Source organism: Lachancea thermotolerans (assembly GCF_000142805.1).
Source record: "Lachancea thermotolerans CBS 6340 chromosome C complete sequence".
NCBI classification, from domain to species: domain Eukaryota; kingdom Fungi; phylum Ascomycota; class Saccharomycetes; order Saccharomycetales; family Saccharomycetaceae; genus Lachancea; species Lachancea thermotolerans.
In genome coordinates this window covers 475,325-493,777 of record NC_013079.1, presented here as the reverse complement: position 1 = coordinate 493,777, position 18,453 = coordinate 475,325, and the positions used below count along the sequence as shown (strand labels likewise).

General features: G+C 45.5%; 8 protein-coding genes and 1 non-coding gene across 9 annotated transcripts; 6 read left to right on the top strand and 3 right to left on the bottom strand.

The window, feature by feature from the left end:
- Positions 1 to 40: 40 nt before the first annotated feature.
- Positions 41 to 3,499, top strand: ATH1 (alpha,alpha-trehalase ATH1; the record flags this gene model as incomplete). The annotated part of the gene is made up of 1 exon (XM_002552425.1): positions 41 to 3,499. One exon carries the CDS (start codon positions 41 to 43, stop codon positions 3,497 to 3,499), a length of 3,459 nt encoding a protein of 1,152 aa, XP_002552471.1.
- A 107-nt stretch (positions 3,500 to 3,606) lies between these two features.
- On the bottom strand, positions 3,607 to 3,699 carry KLTH0C05654r. Its single transcript has 2 exons — positions 3,663 to 3,699; positions 3,607 to 3,642 (listed from the first exon to the last, which is right to left on the bottom strand). It is a non-coding gene; the product is annotated as a tRNA-Phe (tRNA).
- A 213-nt stretch (positions 3,700 to 3,912) lies between these two features.
- YOP1 (Yop1p) lies at positions 3,913 to 4,589 on the top strand (the record flags this gene model as incomplete). Its single annotated transcript, XM_002552424.1, has 2 exons — positions 3,913 to 3,963; positions 4,089 to 4,589. 2 exons carry the CDS (start codon positions 3,913 to 3,915, stop codon positions 4,587 to 4,589), a joined length of 552 nt encoding a protein of 183 aa, XP_002552470.1.
- A 93-nt stretch (positions 4,590 to 4,682) lies between these two features.
- On the bottom strand, positions 4,683 to 7,076 carry APL4 (AP-1 complex subunit gamma; the record flags this gene model as incomplete). Its single annotated transcript, XM_002552423.1, has 1 exon — positions 4,683 to 7,076. One exon carries the CDS (start codon positions 7,074 to 7,076, stop codon positions 4,683 to 4,685), a length of 2,394 nt encoding a protein of 797 aa, XP_002552469.1.
- A 357-nt stretch (positions 7,077 to 7,433) lies between these two features.
- Positions 7,434 to 10,295, top strand: ECM21 (Ecm21p; the record flags this gene model as incomplete). Its single annotated transcript, XM_002552422.1, has 1 exon — positions 7,434 to 10,295. The coding sequence occupies one exon, from the start codon at positions 7,434 to 7,436 to the stop codon at positions 10,293 to 10,295; it is 2,862 nt and encodes a 953-aa protein (XP_002552468.1).
- An 18-nt stretch (positions 10,296 to 10,313) lies between these two features.
- Positions 10,314 to 10,949, bottom strand: SFT2 (Sft2p; the record flags this gene model as incomplete). Its single annotated transcript, XM_002552421.1, has 1 exon — positions 10,314 to 10,949. The coding sequence occupies one exon, from the start codon at positions 10,947 to 10,949 to the stop codon at positions 10,314 to 10,316; it is 636 nt and encodes a 211-aa protein (XP_002552467.1).
- A 244-nt stretch (positions 10,950 to 11,193) lies between these two features.
- RTG3 (Rtg3p) lies at positions 11,194 to 12,384 on the top strand (the record flags this gene model as incomplete). The annotated part of the gene is made up of 1 exon (XM_002552420.1): positions 11,194 to 12,384. The coding sequence occupies one exon, from the start codon at positions 11,194 to 11,196 to the stop codon at positions 12,382 to 12,384; it is 1,191 nt and encodes a 396-aa protein (XP_002552466.1).
- A 437-nt stretch (positions 12,385 to 12,821) lies between these two features.
- Positions 12,822 to 14,987, top strand: NTO1 (Nto1p; the record flags this gene model as incomplete). The annotated part of the gene is made up of 1 exon (XM_002552419.1): positions 12,822 to 14,987. One exon carries the CDS (start codon positions 12,822 to 12,824, stop codon positions 14,985 to 14,987), a length of 2,166 nt encoding a protein of 721 aa, XP_002552465.1.
- A 146-nt stretch (positions 14,988 to 15,133) lies between these two features.
- SEA4 (Sea4p) lies at positions 15,134 to 18,091 on the top strand (the record flags this gene model as incomplete). The annotated part of the gene is made up of 1 exon (XM_002552418.1): positions 15,134 to 18,091. One exon carries the CDS (start codon positions 15,134 to 15,136, stop codon positions 18,089 to 18,091), a length of 2,958 nt encoding a protein of 985 aa, XP_002552464.1.
- Between the last annotated feature and the right edge of the window lie 362 nt (positions 18,092 to 18,453).

The window sequence follows — 18,453 nt, the reverse complement described above, 5'->3', positions numbered from 1 at the left end:
ATAAGCGAGGTAGTTTTTTTGTGCTTTTTTTGTCTAAATTATGAGCGTTAGGCATAAAACGCGAAAGCATACCGCTACAAGTCTCATAGCTAGGTCATTGCCAGGACTGCGCGCAATCTTTGTGATTCTGGCGACGTGTGTTGCAGCGGCAGGATGGAGATGGTTACTGACGGGCGAGCTGCCCAGGAAGCCACATCTCCCTTGCAAGGTGTTCCGCACGCACAGGCATCACGATACGCGTATCGAATGGCGGCGGAGGAGCTCCGAGTCCCTTTACGAACTTTTGACAGACTCTCAAGATACCTACTATGACGAAGACAACTGGACTGTCGGAACGGTCTTCTTTTCGGAAAACACCTACTCTCGTCAGCCGTACGTTGCCAATGGCTTCCTGGGCTCGCGAATCCCTAACGTTGGGTTCGGCTACGCGCCTGACACTTACAACATTTGGACACCAGATCCATCTATCCCCGGTGCTCTCAACAATGGGTGGCCTTTGAGAAACCAGCGATTCGCCGGAGCCTTTGTCTCTGATTTCTACAGCCTACAACCCCACCTCAACTCAACTAATTTTCCTGAGCTTGATGCTGACGGCTACTCGACCATTCTCTCCGCGATTCCGCAGTGGACCGATATGAAGATTTCAGTTAAAAATGACACCGTTCGTTTTACTGCCCAGGACGTGCTTCCACAGCATGTTTCCAACTACCACCAAAATCTTTCTCTGCTCACAGGCACTGTCACCACAGAACTTGACTGGATGGGGCTTTTGCATATTAAATCCACCGTTCTGGCTCACAGAATCCTTCATCCGCTTGGAGTATTGAAGCTGGAACTGTCACTAATTCCGGACAGCGGTCTGAAGACACTTGACCTTCAAGTTTCCGATATATTCAATCATTCAACCTCCAGGAGAACTTTTCTCAGAGACCTTGGTTATGATTCCCGAGGCATTTACATGGAGGTTGAACCTGACAATGTCCCTTACTCTTCTGCCGCCCTGTACTCTTCTTTGCGTTTTGATGGTCCAGCAGAGGCAGATGGTTGCATTTTTCAATTGAGCGACATGAACACCACTGTATCGCGTAAGAACTTCCTGACGCTGAGCTGTGAAAAACCATCCATCACGATTCAAAAATATGTTGCCGTCGTGTCAACTGAGTATGATCGTTACAACAAGACGGCTTCCAACATGGAGGCCGCCAAAGATATTGTTCACTCACAGTGTGGCCAATATGATTTGATAACTCAAGCACATCATAATGAATGGGTATCACTATATGACAACGCCTCTATTGAAATTCCTTCGGACAGTTTGCTTGAGCTGTCTGCTAAGTCTTCACTTTTCCATCTTCTGGCGAACACTAGAAGGTTTAATATTTCAAGTTCCAGAGGTTTGCCGCTACCATCTTCGGGTCTTAGCTCTGATTCTTACGGAGGAATGATATTCTGGGATGCGGATATTTGGATTCTACCCGCATTATTGCCATTCTTTCCCGACATCGCGAGACATATGGTTGACTATCGCAAAAATACTCATGAACAGGCAAGACTCAATGCTCAGCAGTACGGATATCCTGGCGCTTTATATCCTTGGACATCAGGGCGATACGCCAACTGCACATCCACGGGACCCTGCGTAAACTATGAGTATCATATCAACATTGATATCGCCATGGCTTCGTTCTTGGTTTACCTCAATGGCGCGCCTGGCGTAGATGATGAGTACTTGAGGGAAACAACTTGGCCCTTGGTAAGGGACGCAGCCCAGTTTTTTACAGCATACGTCAAGTTCAATTCGTCCTTAGACGCATACGAAACTCATAACATGACAGATCCTGACGAGTATGCCAACTTCATCAACAATGGTGCATTTACAAATGCAGGGATCAAGACACTTCTCAAGTGGGCGACCGACGTTGGTAACCATTTGCAAGAAGAAATCGATCCTAGGTGGGTTGAGGTGTCAGACAAAATGTTTATTCCAATTGCAGAGTCCAACATAACTTTGGAATACTCCGGCATGAATGCTTCGGTTGAGATTAAGCAGGCTGACGTAATGCTTATGACATATCCATTAGGCTACATTACAGACGAGACAATTTTGGACAACGCAATTCGCAATTTGTACTACTATTCAGAACGCCAGTCTCCTAGTGGACCTGCCATGACCTATCCCGTTTTTGTAGCGGCAGCGGCTGGTCTTTTAAATCATGGCTGTTCGTCACAGAGCTATCTTTACAAATCTGTTCTTCCTTACCTCAGAGCACCATTCGCGCAGTTTAGTGAGCAATCTGATGATAACTTTCTAACTAATGGCTTTACCCAGCCAGCTTTTCCGTTTTTGACTGGCAATGGGGGCTATCTGCAAAGCTTGCTATTTGGCCTGACGGGCCTGAGGTATTCATATGAGGTTGATAAACAAACAAAGAAGATCACACGGCTACTGAAGTTCAACCCTATAAAACTGCCTCTGCTTCAAGGGGGAATTGCCATAAACAATTTCAAATACATGGGCCAGGTCTTGGACATTATTATTGGGGATGAAAAAGCTACAATAGTACACAAGATTGGGGATGAACCCATTAATCTGAAATTGATTGACCGCAGTTTCATCCATGACCGAGATGTCACAGGGCCGCACATGACGCATGTTCACGAAGGCGAAGAAGTGCCAGTCCAGTGGATCACTTTGCAGCCAGGCCAGAATTTGACAGTCGATCTGTTCCGTCCTCTGCTAAACATAGATGGTAACCTAATCGAGGGGAAACAGGTTTCGAACTTCACAGCAGGCGTTCCAGGAGATGTGATTTACTCAGTTATTGATGGCAATAACTTCACGCACTGGCAACCGTTGGACAAAAACGTGTGCGCCAAGATCCTTATTGATTTGGGGCCCGGTAATGAGCAGAATTTGACCGGCGGCATGATCCTCTGGGGACGGCGCCCCGCGCGCAACATTTCTGTTGCGATGGTGCCTTATAAAGGGGACATCGAGCAGGCACTGCAGAAGGCGTCTAGTGTTATGGAGTCGAGCGGACCAGATAAGCGCGTCGAGATTTTGGGCTACACAGCGCCCGCTTCAGAACTTGCTTCGCGGTTGTCAGAGACTGAAGATCGGTTTTTCGAAGAAGATTACCGTCTTCTGCTGAGTTCCCAAAGGCTCGACATCGAGCAGCTGTCAAAGCTCTCACCTGAATCGTCTCTGCTTAAGAGTAAATTTGTGACAATACTACACAATTTGCAAATATCCCCATCTGAGCCGTATGCGGAAGAGAATCAGCGAGGCTCGAAAATTGTTATTCCACGCAGCAATTCCACGCATTTCACCTTTGACTATTCTAACTATACCAGTGATAAAGCCTTTGAGCACCCCGTCTCCAAGGAATCAGGAGCTTCGTGGCCTCCCCCAAGATTCGTTCTCGTTTGTATTCAGGGCACATACGATGACGACGACGATCCCAAAGGCGCTACTATCAAGGAAATCGCTCTCATGTGAACAAGAAAATACTATTTTGAAATACCGTAAGCTGGAGGTAAAAACTCCTGCCAAAACTAACTCAATATAGCTCTATGCATATTTTACGTCTCCAAAAACAAAAACAATGCGAATTCTGTGGATCGAACACAGGACCTCCAGATTACAAATTGACCGAAGTTGACTTCAGTCTGGCGCTCTCCCATCTGAGCTAAATCCGCTTTTTCTTGAAAGCGACTTCTAAGGCAAACAATATGAAGCAAGGAGACATCACATGATGATAATGTAATTTTGCGCTTTGTCATATTAAAGGGTAAAGCCCAGATATCTATATATAAGTTAAGGTATCGGTTAAGGAATTTTCTTCCAACCCCGAATTCTTGACCTGAAGTCCTTTATATCAGAGTTAAACAAGATAACATTAGCACGAAAACATGGGAGACTACGTCAAAGCATTTCAAGATGAGTTGAATACTCTAGACAAAGTATGTTATACAATGACAAAGGTCGATCTCTCCAGAAAATAGGAGAACTGCAACTTCGACAAAAAAGGAGTTACCTATGCGGCCACCAAGCATACCAAGTACTAACCTAAAATCCATGTATACAGAAATTTGCCGGTAACGGAGTTCTGGAACAGTTCGAAGCGAAAACTAAGCTTCCTAAGTCTTACGGCGTACTAGGCGCAGCATCCTTGTACTTGCTGTTAATCTTCATCAACGTTGGTGGTATTGGTGAGATCCTGTCCAACTTCATCGGGTTTGTTATTCCAACCTACTATTCGCTGGTTGCGCTCAAGACCCCAGGTGGCGCTGATGACACCGAACTGCTCACCTACTGGGTTGTGTTCGCCTTTTTGAACGTAATTGAGTTCTGGTCCAAGGCCATCCTATACTGGGTCCCATTCTACTGGTTCATGAAGACCCTACTCTTGGTGTACCTGGCTCTGCCACAAACTAGCGGCGCTAAGTACGTCTACAACGCTGTATTGGAGCCAGTCACCTCCAAGTACATCAAGGTCCCTCAGGCCCAAGCTGGTGGCGTCTCTTCTAAGATGGAGGGCCTAAGCACTTCAGGCAAGACCACCGGTTTTGCTAGTCACTCGAACTAAGTTAAAAGATGGTAGCGCCGAATTAGCGGCCTGTTTGTAAATCAGCAGGGTAGTTAATTATTTCTATCTCTAACTAGGATTTTAGGACTACAATTATTGATCAAATTTGTAATCGAATTGTTCTGTCTTCGTAATGCTTGGGCTTCCGGTATTGAAAGTCAGTTTTATTCTCAGCTTAGGCTTCCCACCGCCTGTGATTATCATTTCTTGACGGCAATTCTCTCGGGGCGCAAGTGTACTGGCGGACAAGCTTCCTAGAGTTAATTTCTTGGATTTGGATACAGCAGCAAGCACTTGCAAAGAGTTGATTGACGCATTCGCATGTATGAACATCTCAACATGCGCCTCGTAGTCGTTCAGCGACTTGAGTTTCATGTGGACGTCCAGGTCAGTGGACCGGAACGCCTCTGGGGCATCTTTAGGTATTGTCATCAAATTTTGGGTGAGGCCTGCAGTATCGTTCCCTTTGCCGTTCTCAGGTTTAGCAGAGCTTTGGGGTGCCGACCCGAAAATATCTAGTAGAGATCCTGCCGCATTTGAAGTGGTGCTCTTTTTGGGATAGTCATCATCTAACAGTTCTAGCAAAAGATCGGGCTCTTGAGGCTTTGTTCCGAATTTCGGACGTGCCGCTGGCGCGGCACCGCTCTTGGGTTTTTTCTCAAACAATGGCATGGCCCCTAAAATATCATGTTTCTCTTTTGCTGGAAGGTTGAATAGAATACCGTACTGGACGCTCTTAGTTTGAATCATTAGATTTGTATCTTTGTTGTGACCCTTGATTACCTGACGCAATTCTTCGATGCAGCTTGGGTTTTGAAGCCTGGACGATAGCTTGAGAGCAGCAGTCAAGACGTATCCTATAATTTTGCAATCGTCAGAATAAAGGCCATCTAAGGTGCGCAGATATCCTGTAAGCTCAGTATCGAGATAGATGTTGCTTTCAAGAAGAGTATCACCATATTCACCAATGCACCACGCGCTCACTAGCTTCCAGCCCAAGTTAGCACTACTGACGCTCTCGCCAGATTTGGCGAATGAAACATCAAGTATACGGCGAATAACCTGGATTTTATGATCAAGGTCGCGGGCATTGTTTATCATGATCAAAATATCACTTAGTCTCTCTAATGAGATATGCTCACCCACAATCATGAGAATGTTAACAGTGGCCTCCAACGCCCATTTCTCATCTCCAAGTTTGTATTGTTCAAAGAGGCCAATCATGTGTTCTACCACGTAAGTTGCCAGGTCTTTATCATCTTCGGAGGTCAGTTTGAGGAATGCTGTCAATTCTTCAATGAGCTCTTTTATGTTTGAATCGTTGAGAATAGCGAACGTCAGCTCGACTGCTCTCGTTTTGATTGAAATGTCGGGATCGAAAAGACATTTAGATATAAATTTCCGATGTTTTTGGACAGCTTGAGGCTCCTGTGGTACAACATGTAATAACGTGTTCAGTGCAACATATTTTGTGTTATTGTCTTTACCGGAGAGAAATTTAGCCAGCACGTTAACGCCTAATACTTTGAGTGACTGGTCTAACTGAAGAGCGAATATTGTACGAACGCACTCATATAAAACAGCGTGGGCGCTGTTCTTGGCTCCGTCTGAATTTGTGGCAATTTTTGTAAGTAAGTCATTTAACTTGTCCTTATAACTTTCAGTTTCTTGAGGAGCCAGCTCGAACAATAAGCGAATAGTGTACAAAAGCTCGACTTGAAGAAAGGGGTCGCACGTACCCCCAACATCGTACTCAGGATTGAAGCTGGTAAAATTCATATCTTGTAGTAATGCGAAAAACTCGGGTATGCTCTGAACCATTGACTGCAAAATCTCAGGATAGTTGTCGTACTCATACTTCTCTTTGGCCGTAATTGCCGCTTGGCAAAGCTTTGCCACACCCAAGAGTACGCCATGAGAAGATTGCTGATTGGATACAAGGCGGGAGTTGATATATGGGAAAAACACTTCTACAAGCGAAGTGTCTTTTTGGATCAGCTTCGCCGCGCACTGAAGAGCCTTCTTCACCAAAAAGTCGTCCTTAGAGTGCGCAAGAATATTTTCCACGTCGGAGTATAGATCGCGCGCAAGCTCGGGGGACATAAGAGAGCCAAGAGTTGACAGTGCTAGTGACACCACATAGCGATTGGGATGGTTCAGGTCATTGTTCAGCATATTAGTTAATAACGTTAAAATTTCTTGATTCTCGTCGAGTAAAATCATCGCTGCCAAGTATCCTAGCCTCTTGTCGCGGAAATCTTCAGAAGCGATTAGATTGATACACTCTACTTGTGCAAAGTGCGTTTTTTCGCCTAGAATATGCAGATAAAGTAGCTTATGGATGTTCTTCCGCCGCTTTTCTTGTGGAAGGTGATCGTCCTTGAGTTTCGTTCTAATTCTGGCCGATTCCTTTGTCACAATGGAACGCTCTTCCGCTAGCGTCTTAGCCGCCCTCACATCCTTTATAAAGCTCCTTAGCGAACCCATTTCAAACTGCAAATGCTTCTCGGAATTCTATTTTGTTGTTTCAACGAAACCTTTATAACATTATTGACAATACAGGCTTTAAACAAGCGATCTCATTATACGAACTATCATCATCTTGTTATCTGAGGTGACAATTAATGAAGTAATATAGCCTGATCAGGGACTTCAGGCAGGAACTGGACAAGCTTCGACTGAAGACAAGCTCTTCACTAATTCCCCAGCTTTGAACCGAATCCGCCTTTTGAGGGAAGTTGAAGGGGCACTTGTTCTAAACATTTCCAATTATTCAAACTTTTTGCCCTCTGTTCAAGGGCGCATTTTCCCTTACGACACAGGCCACTGCATTGTATCTGCAACATGCCGTTTGGTTCATCGAAAGAATCTGGGTCTAATGAGTTCAAAAGTGAGTCAGCAAAGGGGGCTGCCAACGTGCCGAGAAGGAGATCTTCGTCAATCAAGCAGGCATTTACAAACATGATGCGAAGCGGGTCAAGCGACAGCGGAAGCGCTGCCAGAAATGGTAGCAGCTACAACAATGTGGGCTCCTCCTCGGTTCCAAATTCTCGAAGTGGGCCTTCTTCTGCATACAACCCGCTAATGGCCATGGGAGGCTTGCCACATGTTTTCTACAATAGCGACGACTTCGGAGTTGCCAGAAATGAACAAGCTTTAGCTGAAAATTTCCGGCCAGTATTTAATGACGACGAGTGTGAGGAGGCTGATGTGGAGTCTGATGGAAATATGTCTGAAGCCGAGGACCTGCATTCATACTTAGGCAGCTCCGTACCGAGACAGCCTCAGCTTCTTCCGAGTGGGCAAAGGTACCTTTTGGAGTACCTTGCTGAGAGGGGTTTCTTAGAACCAAAACATCTAACATGCAACAAAGGAATTAGCATGTTTGTTGCAACCTCCTCAGAAGTTGTGTTTCTTCCTACCACCAGCTCCTCTCAGGAGGATGAATACCTAAACCACTTGGCCATGTTGAACGGCACCGAAGTTTCTCTTGAAGAACCCACACTTCCGCAGACCTCCAACGAACAGAACACTGCTTGCGACGAGGTCGAAGGGTCCGGAGAGGCGGTGAATGCGCCTCCGTTGGACGCAGATGGAAAGAATGTTCTATTTAATATAGCCGTGGTCTTGTCTTTTAAAAAAGCCACCATTGCCTCTGCGGTGAAGGCCGAGCTCTACTCTCGCATTCGCGTCTACTGGCAGCATGGAGTCCCACCGGAAAAGACCCACAATGAAGAGTACTACACCCTAGGGGAATTGAATTGGGAGCTTTCAAACCAGAACTATAACCTCTACGTCCCTAATCACCTGTCGACGAAGAACAAGATCATCGAGCAGCCTGAATCGATCACCAAACCCCTCGTATTCAAGACTAACCACGACTTATCAAACCAGCAGTACCTTGATAGGAGGAAGTCTGAAAACCAACTATGTTCTTCTCTAGAGTCTCTGAGCAACCATCAGACATTCCAGCCAGGTGACTACGTTTTCCTTCTGCCTACCTTTTTTTCAAATAGCATCCCTGAAACAGTTTACCTGCCCTCCGGTCGTGTGAGCTATAACTTCCGGTGCGCGACCAAGGTTTTAGGGAATAGCTCGGGCAATATTGATTCACGCAGTGATGCGTCTTCCTCTAATTCTGGCATATCCCATGGCTCAGAAGATTACCACCCCGAGTCTTCATCTCACTTGAAATTTTCTGGTAATAAGCTCCTCAGAAAAGTCAAGGGTCAATTCCAGAGTAGTTCAAATGAGAGCGACTCCTCAGACAAAAGGAACGTTCTGCGAGGCGACCACCCAATCCAAGTTGTGCGGGTCCCGCCAGTAATATCTGAATCCACTGCAGACAAACCTATTTACATTAACAGAGTCTGGAACGATGCGCTTTCTTATGAGGTGTCTTTACTCAAAAAGTATGTGCCGATAGGGAGTGAAGTTCCAATCAAAATCAAGCTTGCCCCAATCAGCAAGAAAGTATCAATAAAACGGATTCGCGTTGGTGTGTTGGAAAAAATAACATATGTTTCTAAAAACTTAGAATACGAGTTTGATCAAACTGAGGCCCTTGCAAATGATCCATACAACCCTTACTATTCCGAGTTTGTCTGCAGGAGAAAGCAAGAGCGCATTTTGTCGCTATGGGAAATAAGAACCAAGGAAAAGGGATCCAGAGCAATGAGAGAGGACGTTATTGAAAACTGTCGGTCGGAGAACATTTTCTCATACACTTCTTGCCCTTCAGGTGGAAAGAACGGTGAACCTGTAGACATCGTTGACCCCCTCACCATACATTCAACCCTCAAGTTTCCCAAATACGCAGTGCTCGATAAGCGCACCTCGAAAAACGTTCCTCCCTACGGTATTGATGAGTTTACAAGCACACACAATCTCAGTTCTAGTCAAAGCACCACAGCGCCTAGGAGGAACAGTGCTGCTTCTGGTGTAATAGGCTTCCTCTCAGGGCGCAGAACTAGCACTTCGTTTAGGTCGCGCCACAACTCCATTGCCGCTGGGCCGGAGCCTAACAGATCAAGGACCATATTCAAGTCAAGTTCTGATGTCGAGGTTCAATCACATAGTCGGATTAATGAGCCCAAACGCGGCTTATACTTAGACTGCGTGAGTATGAAGAATATTCACGTAAAGCACAAGCTCGAGATCATGTTGCGGATTAGCAAACCGGACACCAAGAATCCATCGGTGGAAAAACACTATGAGGTTCTTATTGATACACCTATATTTATAGTATCAGACCTTTGCGGGAGTAGCAATATTGAATTACCTACCTATGACATGGCAGTCAGAGAGAATACCACCGAGGACTTTTTGCCGCCAACCTTTGAAGAGGCCGTTTCTGTTTCTGGATCGCCTCTAGCATCTCCTTTGAACTCCCCAATGGGATCTCCAAACTTGATGGCCTCATACGATCCAGACGAGTTGTCTATCCAGCAGTTGTCACTTTCGCGGAGCACAACGTACAACAACAGTAACAATGTTGAGCCCTCAACACCAGCTGTTCCGGGGTCTGCTGGCAGACGCTACAGCAACATTGATTCTTTGATGAACCAGAGGAAAACTGGCCAGGAGCAACCCATATTCAGAAAGAATTATCGACTAGGAAACAGAGATCTATCTGCTCTTGAAGGAAGCGCCCTTAGTGACGGCGACGAACCTCCCGATTATGAAGAATCAAAACAAAATAATTAACGTGTACAAGTTAAAATGTTAAATTCTAAGTACGCCTCTTGCTTGGTTCACACCAACGGCGCTCACCATTCTGAGTCCGGACGCCCCGAAGGGGAAGTAGCTTACTGCGTAGTAAATCACTGCTATCAACTCCAGAATCGCACACGGAATCGTGAGGAGAGCTGATTTCATGAATGCAGCAAAGTAGATGGTAAGGAAGCAAGTAGTGAAGAAGAATAGGCTGAAGGGCAGACGTTCCCTTGAGGTGATGTGCTTGACGTAAGCAGCGGGACCTTGGAGAACGCCGAAAGCGCCTACAAAGAGTAGCGAGCCCATGGACCACAGTAATCCAAATTTCCGTGGTTTTGCGGCAAGAACGGGGAACAGGAACACACACAATGTGAAGCAGCCTGCAGACCCCAAGATACAACACACAAATAATACCAGCCGCTCAGTACGCGAGAGCGAAAACCACTCAGGCTCCTGGTCTTGCTCCAGGTCTTGCTGTGTTAAAGGAAGCCGTTGATATATGTCTTGCGCCCTGCCGTTTAGCGAGTCGGCCCATGATGCGAATATTGTTTTTGCGCCTTCATTGAACCCTTGCGAATGCTGTGTGCGTGACTGATTCCACCTATCAAGAGACTCGCGTAATCCAGACTCCTGCTGTTGTGGCATAATGGAAGAGAATAGTATTTCTGAATATTGTCAGGATTTTTGTCTTCCAGCCTTTGTTTAAGATCAGGATTACAAGGCGGGGTGTAATGATAAGTGTTGATGTCGTTTTGTACTAAACTATCTTATAAGGTCATAGGTTCTTCAATTGATAGTGCTGCACAATTAAGTTTCAATGATTAGAACTTGAAAGACAGCTAGAAGATTAGAAGGGAGCCCTGAGTCTCAAAGGACGTGAAGTTTTACAATGGAGTTCCAACAGGATGAGAACGACTTTATAAATGAACTGCTAGGACATGCCGGACTGGGTGAGCTGACCGCAACTACACAGCCGGCATCGGAAGCACTTGACCCTGGAGGTTCATTTGAGGCTGCTGGAAGGGCGCCAGGTTTTGAGCAAGTTCACATGAGACACCCATATGCAGGCTCAACTCCTGCAAAGCAACAGGAGCTGTTGCAGCGGCGGGAACAGCAAGATCTTGGAAGCTACGGCAGCGAGTTTCTTATTGACGAGCATCTAGCGCAGGCGCAGGCCAACGCATTCTTTCAGGAGTCTTTCCAGGACCCACCGCATGCGTCATCATTCCAGAATGAGGTTCAGGAGGACCATCTCTCACGACTTGCGGAAGACCCGGTCTCCTCGCTCGGGTCGAGCGTTGCAACGAGTGACTTTTTATCTCCGTCCACATCGTTCAGCTTCCACTCCCAGGGCCCGCTGGACTCTGTGGACTCCCCCAGCTATTCTCAGTACCTATCATCGAGCCTCCGCTCGCCATCCAATAGCTTCCGACAGGGGAACTATCTTTCAACGTCACTTCGCGCTCAGCAACTCAATCCGCGTTTCTCTTCGGTGGGAAGTACTGCCGCAAACACACCTGGAGACCTTGGCAACTCGTCTGCATTATCGCAAGAGGAAAAACTGCGCAGGCGACGTGAATTTCACAATGCTGTCGAAAGACGGAGACGCGAATTAATAAAACAAAAGGTAAAAGAGCTTAGCAAGATGATACCGCCTAGTCTTCTCAACTACAATGAACAGGGAAAAGAAATAAAGGCTAATAAGGGTGTCATACTCAACAGGTCCGTCGATTACATGGACTACTTACAGCAAGTTCTAGAGATTCAAGATCGCAAGCATCAATTTTTGTTGAAGAAAGTACGAGAATTGGAATCATTTCAACACGCTATGAACACCAGTAGGAGCCGGGGCCCTGCTTCCAAAAACACAGCCAGCGACTCTCCTGACCAGGTCATTGATACCCGCGGGGCGCCGGTAGCGGGTGAAAATTCCTCATCTACGCCATCCACCACATTTCAGGATGACCTGCAACAGTTCCTGTCAGGTGATATAATTGAAGCAGAGGATAACGCTAAATTGATGTTTGGGGGCGAGGGAGAAGGTACTGCTGCAGATTTTCTGTTAAGTTTTGGGAAATAGAACTGTATTTAACTTTTCATGTTGGTAATGAATTAAAACTGAGCTAAATATGGCACGTTTTGAACCTTCGACGGTCTTGTTGGTAAGCCATTTGTTTAATTCGACAGATATTTTTATCTGCCTGTCTCTAATGTCTTCTTTTGCGGGGTCAACATTAAATACTGTCGTTTTATGTTAATGCACCCTTGACTATTGCCTCCAAAAATCAGACAGCTATAGCACTAACGTCAACGTCACTAGCTAATGTTTGATAGACGCATGCAACCGCAGTGACTCAAAGGGTTCCAAAGTTAACATCCCGATTATTCGGCTGCCTGAAGTCTATCGGACTCGCACGTGATCGAAACTGCTTGTTTATAAAATTAGCTAAAGATCGAACACCACTAAGCGAAACGCGTGAAAACAGGAACATAGCAGCGAAGAAACGGAGAGGTCTTATGTCCTCTTCGCAAGCTACGCAATTGAAAGATGAAGGACCAAAGCTAAGGGAGGAAAAGCACTTCGCGGACTTTTACCCCGAACTTGACCAGCAAGAACCCCTACCAATTATTGTGACTAACGAAATTAAAGATGACGCTAATTTGCGAAACGTGGAGACAAAAGAAGCTAGGCACATTAAACAGATGATTTTTAAAGAGAGGGTTACATTGGAGTCCATAAATATCGGTGCTAACCGTGCGAAGTTCAAAAAGTGCAGGTTTAAGGTTTCGAGTCAGGGAATCAACAACCATCCCCGTATTTCAAAAAACTATCAGAAATTTGGCTACATCAGTGGCTCCCTGGCCGACAAATTCAACGAACATGATACCCCATACATAAAGAAAACTGACAGTCTAGCATTGATCAAAGATAATCCGTTAGGTCACATATCTAGATATCAGTCAAATTTTAGGGTGGAGTATGATATGGATGAGCAAGACGAGTTATATCTCCGTTTTCTCAATGAATCCAAATCAATAACACCCAATAATAAGCTCACACATGAAATTTTTGAGATTGCAATGACGGCTCTGGAGAATGAATGGTTCTTCTTGGAAAAAAAGATTCCGCCCCGTATATCCACTACTTCTGAAGTCTCAACGCGAGAGACCCGGGCTGCGTGGGCTCATTATGAAGCTTTTGGCTCAGACGATGGCACTGGCCATACGATAGATCAGCCATGCGCAGTTTGCGGTGGTACAGAGTGTGATAACTCTAACGCTATAGTGTTTTGCGATGGCTGCGATGTCGCGGTTCATCAAGAGTGCTACGGCGTCGTTTTTATACCAGAAGGCCAGTGGCTTTGTCGGAGATGTATGATCTCACGAAACAGAAAAATCAACTGCCTCTTTTGCCCTAGCCATACTGGCGCATTTAAGCAGACCGACACTGGTTCCTGGGGGCACGTTGTATGCGGTCTCTGGATCCCTGAGCTTTATTTTGTTAATTCTCATTACATGGAACCCATTGAAGGGGTAGATTTAATCCCTCGATCCAGATGGAAACTGACGTGCTACATATGTAGGAAAAAGGTGGGCGCGTGCATCCAATGCTCGAACAAAAACTGCTTTTGTGCTTATCATGTCACATGTGCCAAGAGGTCGGCTCTTTGTATGGACTTCGGTTCTTGCTCTATAATAGAAGCTTCCTCCAATGCCATCCCGCCTGGCCTTAAATTGCTAAGCTTTTGCGATAAGCACTCGCCGCCGGGATGGCCTAGTTGTGAAGAGGGTATCCAAAAAACTAGACTATATTTTGCATCAGCTGACAATGATGCAAACAGCGGCTCCGGTTCTCAAGCTTCGTACCCACATTCATCGACGAAAGCGAAGTGGACCACTAATCGGGGGACTCCTATTGCCCCAAGTACATTCGCATCGGTTGTCCAGCGTATATTGGAAATGTTTCAAGTGGAGAACAGTGCAAAAGTTTCCGCGGACTTGTGCAAATACTGGTCAATGAAGCGGGAGCTCAAAAGAGGCGCACCGTTAGTGCGAAAGTTTGACCCCACTTCCTTCAGCACTTTTACTGTAGAGCAGTTGGGTAAGCGCATTGAATTTGCCGATAGACTTTCGAAAGATCTAGAGATGCTGCAGGATATGGCTCAGCTTCTTGTAGAAAGACAAATGACAACACGGCGACGTAACAAGGCAGAAGAAAAGATCCAAAATCTGTACCACCACCCTTCCAGATTCATTTTGCAGGAATCAGTCATAAAAAAGTTTCAAAATTCTGCCCCATACAAGGCACTGCTACGGGAAAAACCCATCGGGGCACGCATGTCTGCCATCCTGAGGGATTGCACATCTTCTGATAGCCACGACGAAATAACTCAATTCAAAAAAGGTATGACAGAATTTTTGGACAGAATTGAGACTGAACAGAATGTTCCACGGAGGGTAAAGATTGAAGCCAAGAAATTACGAGCACATATCGCAGTTCTGTTAGCTTCAGTTGAAGGCTTTGATTACAGGAGTTGGATTTCAGAGGACTTCACGATAGAGGGAGGCAGAGTGAAGGCAGTGCCTTGGAAAGGCCCGGCGCTAATGGAAAGAGAGAATTTGGACGCAGTCGAAGAGCTTTCACAAGCCGAAATGAGGAAACTTAGAAGCCTACTGAACTAATTATTAGCCGCTCGTATGTAACATTAACAAAAACAAATATCGCTATACACGGGAAGGCTATATCGTCGACTTTCGGGTAGTGTGTTGATCGCGCTTGTCAGTAGTTAAAGCCTTGCCAATATAGCCTTAAGAAGCTTCATTGTCTGATGGGACTGATAAAAAGAGCTCTTAATTGGTCACAAGATGGTTACTACGATTACCTTTCTGTGAATCCCACGAGAGAAGAGGTAGCCCACTACAGGGTGGACCCTGAAAGCGACAGTGATCAGTCGATCTCAAAGCTAACTGTGGTCAAAGACTTCGATAACATTACGTGTCTGGACTTCTCGGAGACAGAAATGGGTCTCGTAGGTGTAGGAGAGAAAAATGGGATGGTTCGAGTCATGAACATGATATATGGCTTCTCAGGAGAAGATAACTCGCAACTTCGTGTGAGGGCTAAGCAGCAGAGAGCGGTTAACGCTTTAGGGATAAGCCCTAATGGTATGGTCGCTATTGGACTTGACAGGAATAGGCACGATCCCTCTTTACAGGTATGGGATGTGAATTACCAAAGCACCAATTCTAACATCGTCAATCCGTCCTTCTCCTACTGCATGAACGAGTCTGTCATATCCTTGAAATTTTTGAACGATACCACGCTAATTACAGCAACCACTAAGCTGCTGAAGGAAGTTGATCTGAGGGCTCCTAATCCCAGCTACCAACATCCTACACGGCTATGTAACGACATCAAGGTAAATCCTTTCAATCATTGGCAGTTCACTACATACAGCGATGATGGAACCTTAGCAATCTGGGACAGAAGAAGACTCGGCCATAGCTCAACTTCAAGTGACTCTCTCGAAGCGCAATCCTTGTTATGCTTCGACAAGCTAATGGGTACAGGTGCAGCCTCAAGGAGGTACGCGAATTCATGTTTCCGCTGGTCAGCGGTACGCAGCAACGAGTTTACAACATTGCATGGAGGCCAAGTTATAAGGAGGTGGCGCTTGGGGAGCTTTCCAATCTCTATAGCCGACGAAAAGCAAAGTGAAGACTCTGAATTTCCTTTCGAGCTTGATTCTCTCTTTATCTCAACAGTTCATGACATCAAAACAACATTTGATAGAGTTACTACTTTTGACTATATTCCAAGAAGCAATGGCCGAACGAACTTTATATGTATGAGGCAGTCTGGTACAATTTATCGCATGTCGCTCAAGGGCGGAATGTCAAGAGCGGTGTTTAATAGCGACAACAACATGCTCATGACAAACAACGATCTCTCTGAAGCAACTGAGCTACGTTTTGCTGACACAAACGACAAAATTAATACTGACAAGACATCAACCTCATTAAAAAATTTGTCATTCGAGGACCTTGATATAAGTGATGAAGACTATCAGCCCGAAGAGGAAACTTCAAATGGGTTCAGCAGCGATACTGAAAATTCTGAAGCCAGTTCAAAAGCAAGTTTCGAGCAAGATATCGAAGGTCATCCGTTATCCGACCAAGGTTATCAGGTATTATTGAAACCTGAGAAACTGCTTCGAAACGACATTAGCATGATTATGAAAAGACGCGCTTTGCTCAACTATGGGTTGGATCCAGTTAAAACAGTGGAGCTTATTGATAGCTCTAAAGCCCTTCAGAACAACGCATACATCAGGAACACATGGAGATGGCTTTCGATAGCGAAGGCTTCTGTAGACGACGGAACAATGGTTTCTGGGGAATTGGATCTTGGATACGAAGGGATCTTGGGAATATGGAATGGTTTAGACGGCTTATCAAAGCAGAACAGATGCCGCGAAGGTGCGATATTAACAGAAAAGCAACTTAACAGAGAGCTTGAAAAGATTATAAAGATGCGAGGAAAGAACAAGTCGCGTATGGGGGAATCTAAGGGCTTACTTACTTTCACAAATTCAAATAAAACAGTCCAGCGAAAGTTGTGCATGGTAATTTCAGGGTGGGACTTGAACCCTTCTGACTATGAAGAGAAATACCGTAATCTTATCAAAGCCAACCACTATGAAAAGGCGGCAGGCTGGGCAGTTTTTTTCGGTGACGTAACGAAAGCTATTGAGATCTTGAGCAGTGCCAAGAAGGAGAGGCTGCGTTTGATTGCAACAGCGATTGCTGGTTACCTTGCTTATAAAAACCAACCTGGGAACAATGCCTGGAGGCAGCAGTGTCGAAGGATGTCATCCGATTTGGACGATCCATACCTTAGAGTCATATTCGGGTTCATTGCAGATAACGATTGGTGGGACATTCTATCAGAGTCGGCAATTTCGCTTAGAGAAAGACTCGGCGTTGCCTTGCGCTTCTTGAATGACAAAGATTTGACAAGGTTCTTGGAGAGGACTGCTTGCACTGTAATTGAAAATGGAGAGCTTGAGGGTTTGATTCTGACTGGAATAACTCCAAGCGGGATAAAGCTGTTACAGTCTTATGTCAACAAAACTAGTGATGTGCAAACCGCAGCCTTATTGTCAATTTATGGTTGCCCACGGTACTTCAAAAGCTTACAAGTTGATGAGTGGATTGGAACATACCGGGCTATGCTAAATTCATGGGAGCTGTTTACGGCGAGGGCAAAGTTTGACGTTTTGAGGGGTAAAATGTCACGCACTAGTCGCAATCCAGCCCCGCAAGGAGCTAGACCACGACAGTTATACATCCAGTGCCTGAAATGCAACAAGAACATTAACAATCCTGTCGATCCATCCGTTTCACGCGGCTCTACAAGTGGCGGGATGATGAAGAACTTTGTAGCAAACAAAAAGTTCGGTTTTAACAACGCATCGCCCTCTGGTAATTCGCACCAAAAGCATTCTTGTCCACATTGTGGCACACCTTTCCCTCGCTGCGCTATATGCCTTCTACCCTTGGGCACTTCCAATCTGCCCATTGTCATCAATGGAGGAACCATTGAACCGAGCCCCGACAGAGGAAGTACTGAAAGCTTGGCAGAGTCGCGGAGACTAAGGTTGAATGAATGGTTCAGCTTCTGCTTGTCTTGCAACCACGGAATGCATGCGGGACACGCAGAGGAATGGTTCGAGAAGCACTATATATGCCCTGTTCCCGGCTGTGTTTGCCATTGTAGCACTTAAGATGAATTAACGATGATTCTAGACCTTAGAATTCCCCAAATTGCTCAAAATCGAATTTAGTACTAGTCAGAACGACACTTCGCATCGCATAATCACCTACTTAGACTTTACATCATCTTAAACGCGACTCTCTTATCGGATATCACTAATTACGAGTATATGAAAAGAAGCCTCAGTTTATGAAGAAAAGGTCTGTTTTAGATCTGTGCATGTAACACAACAAATACACACGTCGATCTCGAAAGAAATTCGTGGCCTTGTCGAACTGGAAGCAAGTTAAAGGTTCCACAAGACCAAACCTTTATAAAAAAGTCTGGCAATCTTCTTCAAGGTTTTTCGCGCTTTGCCCCAGCTCTGTGAGG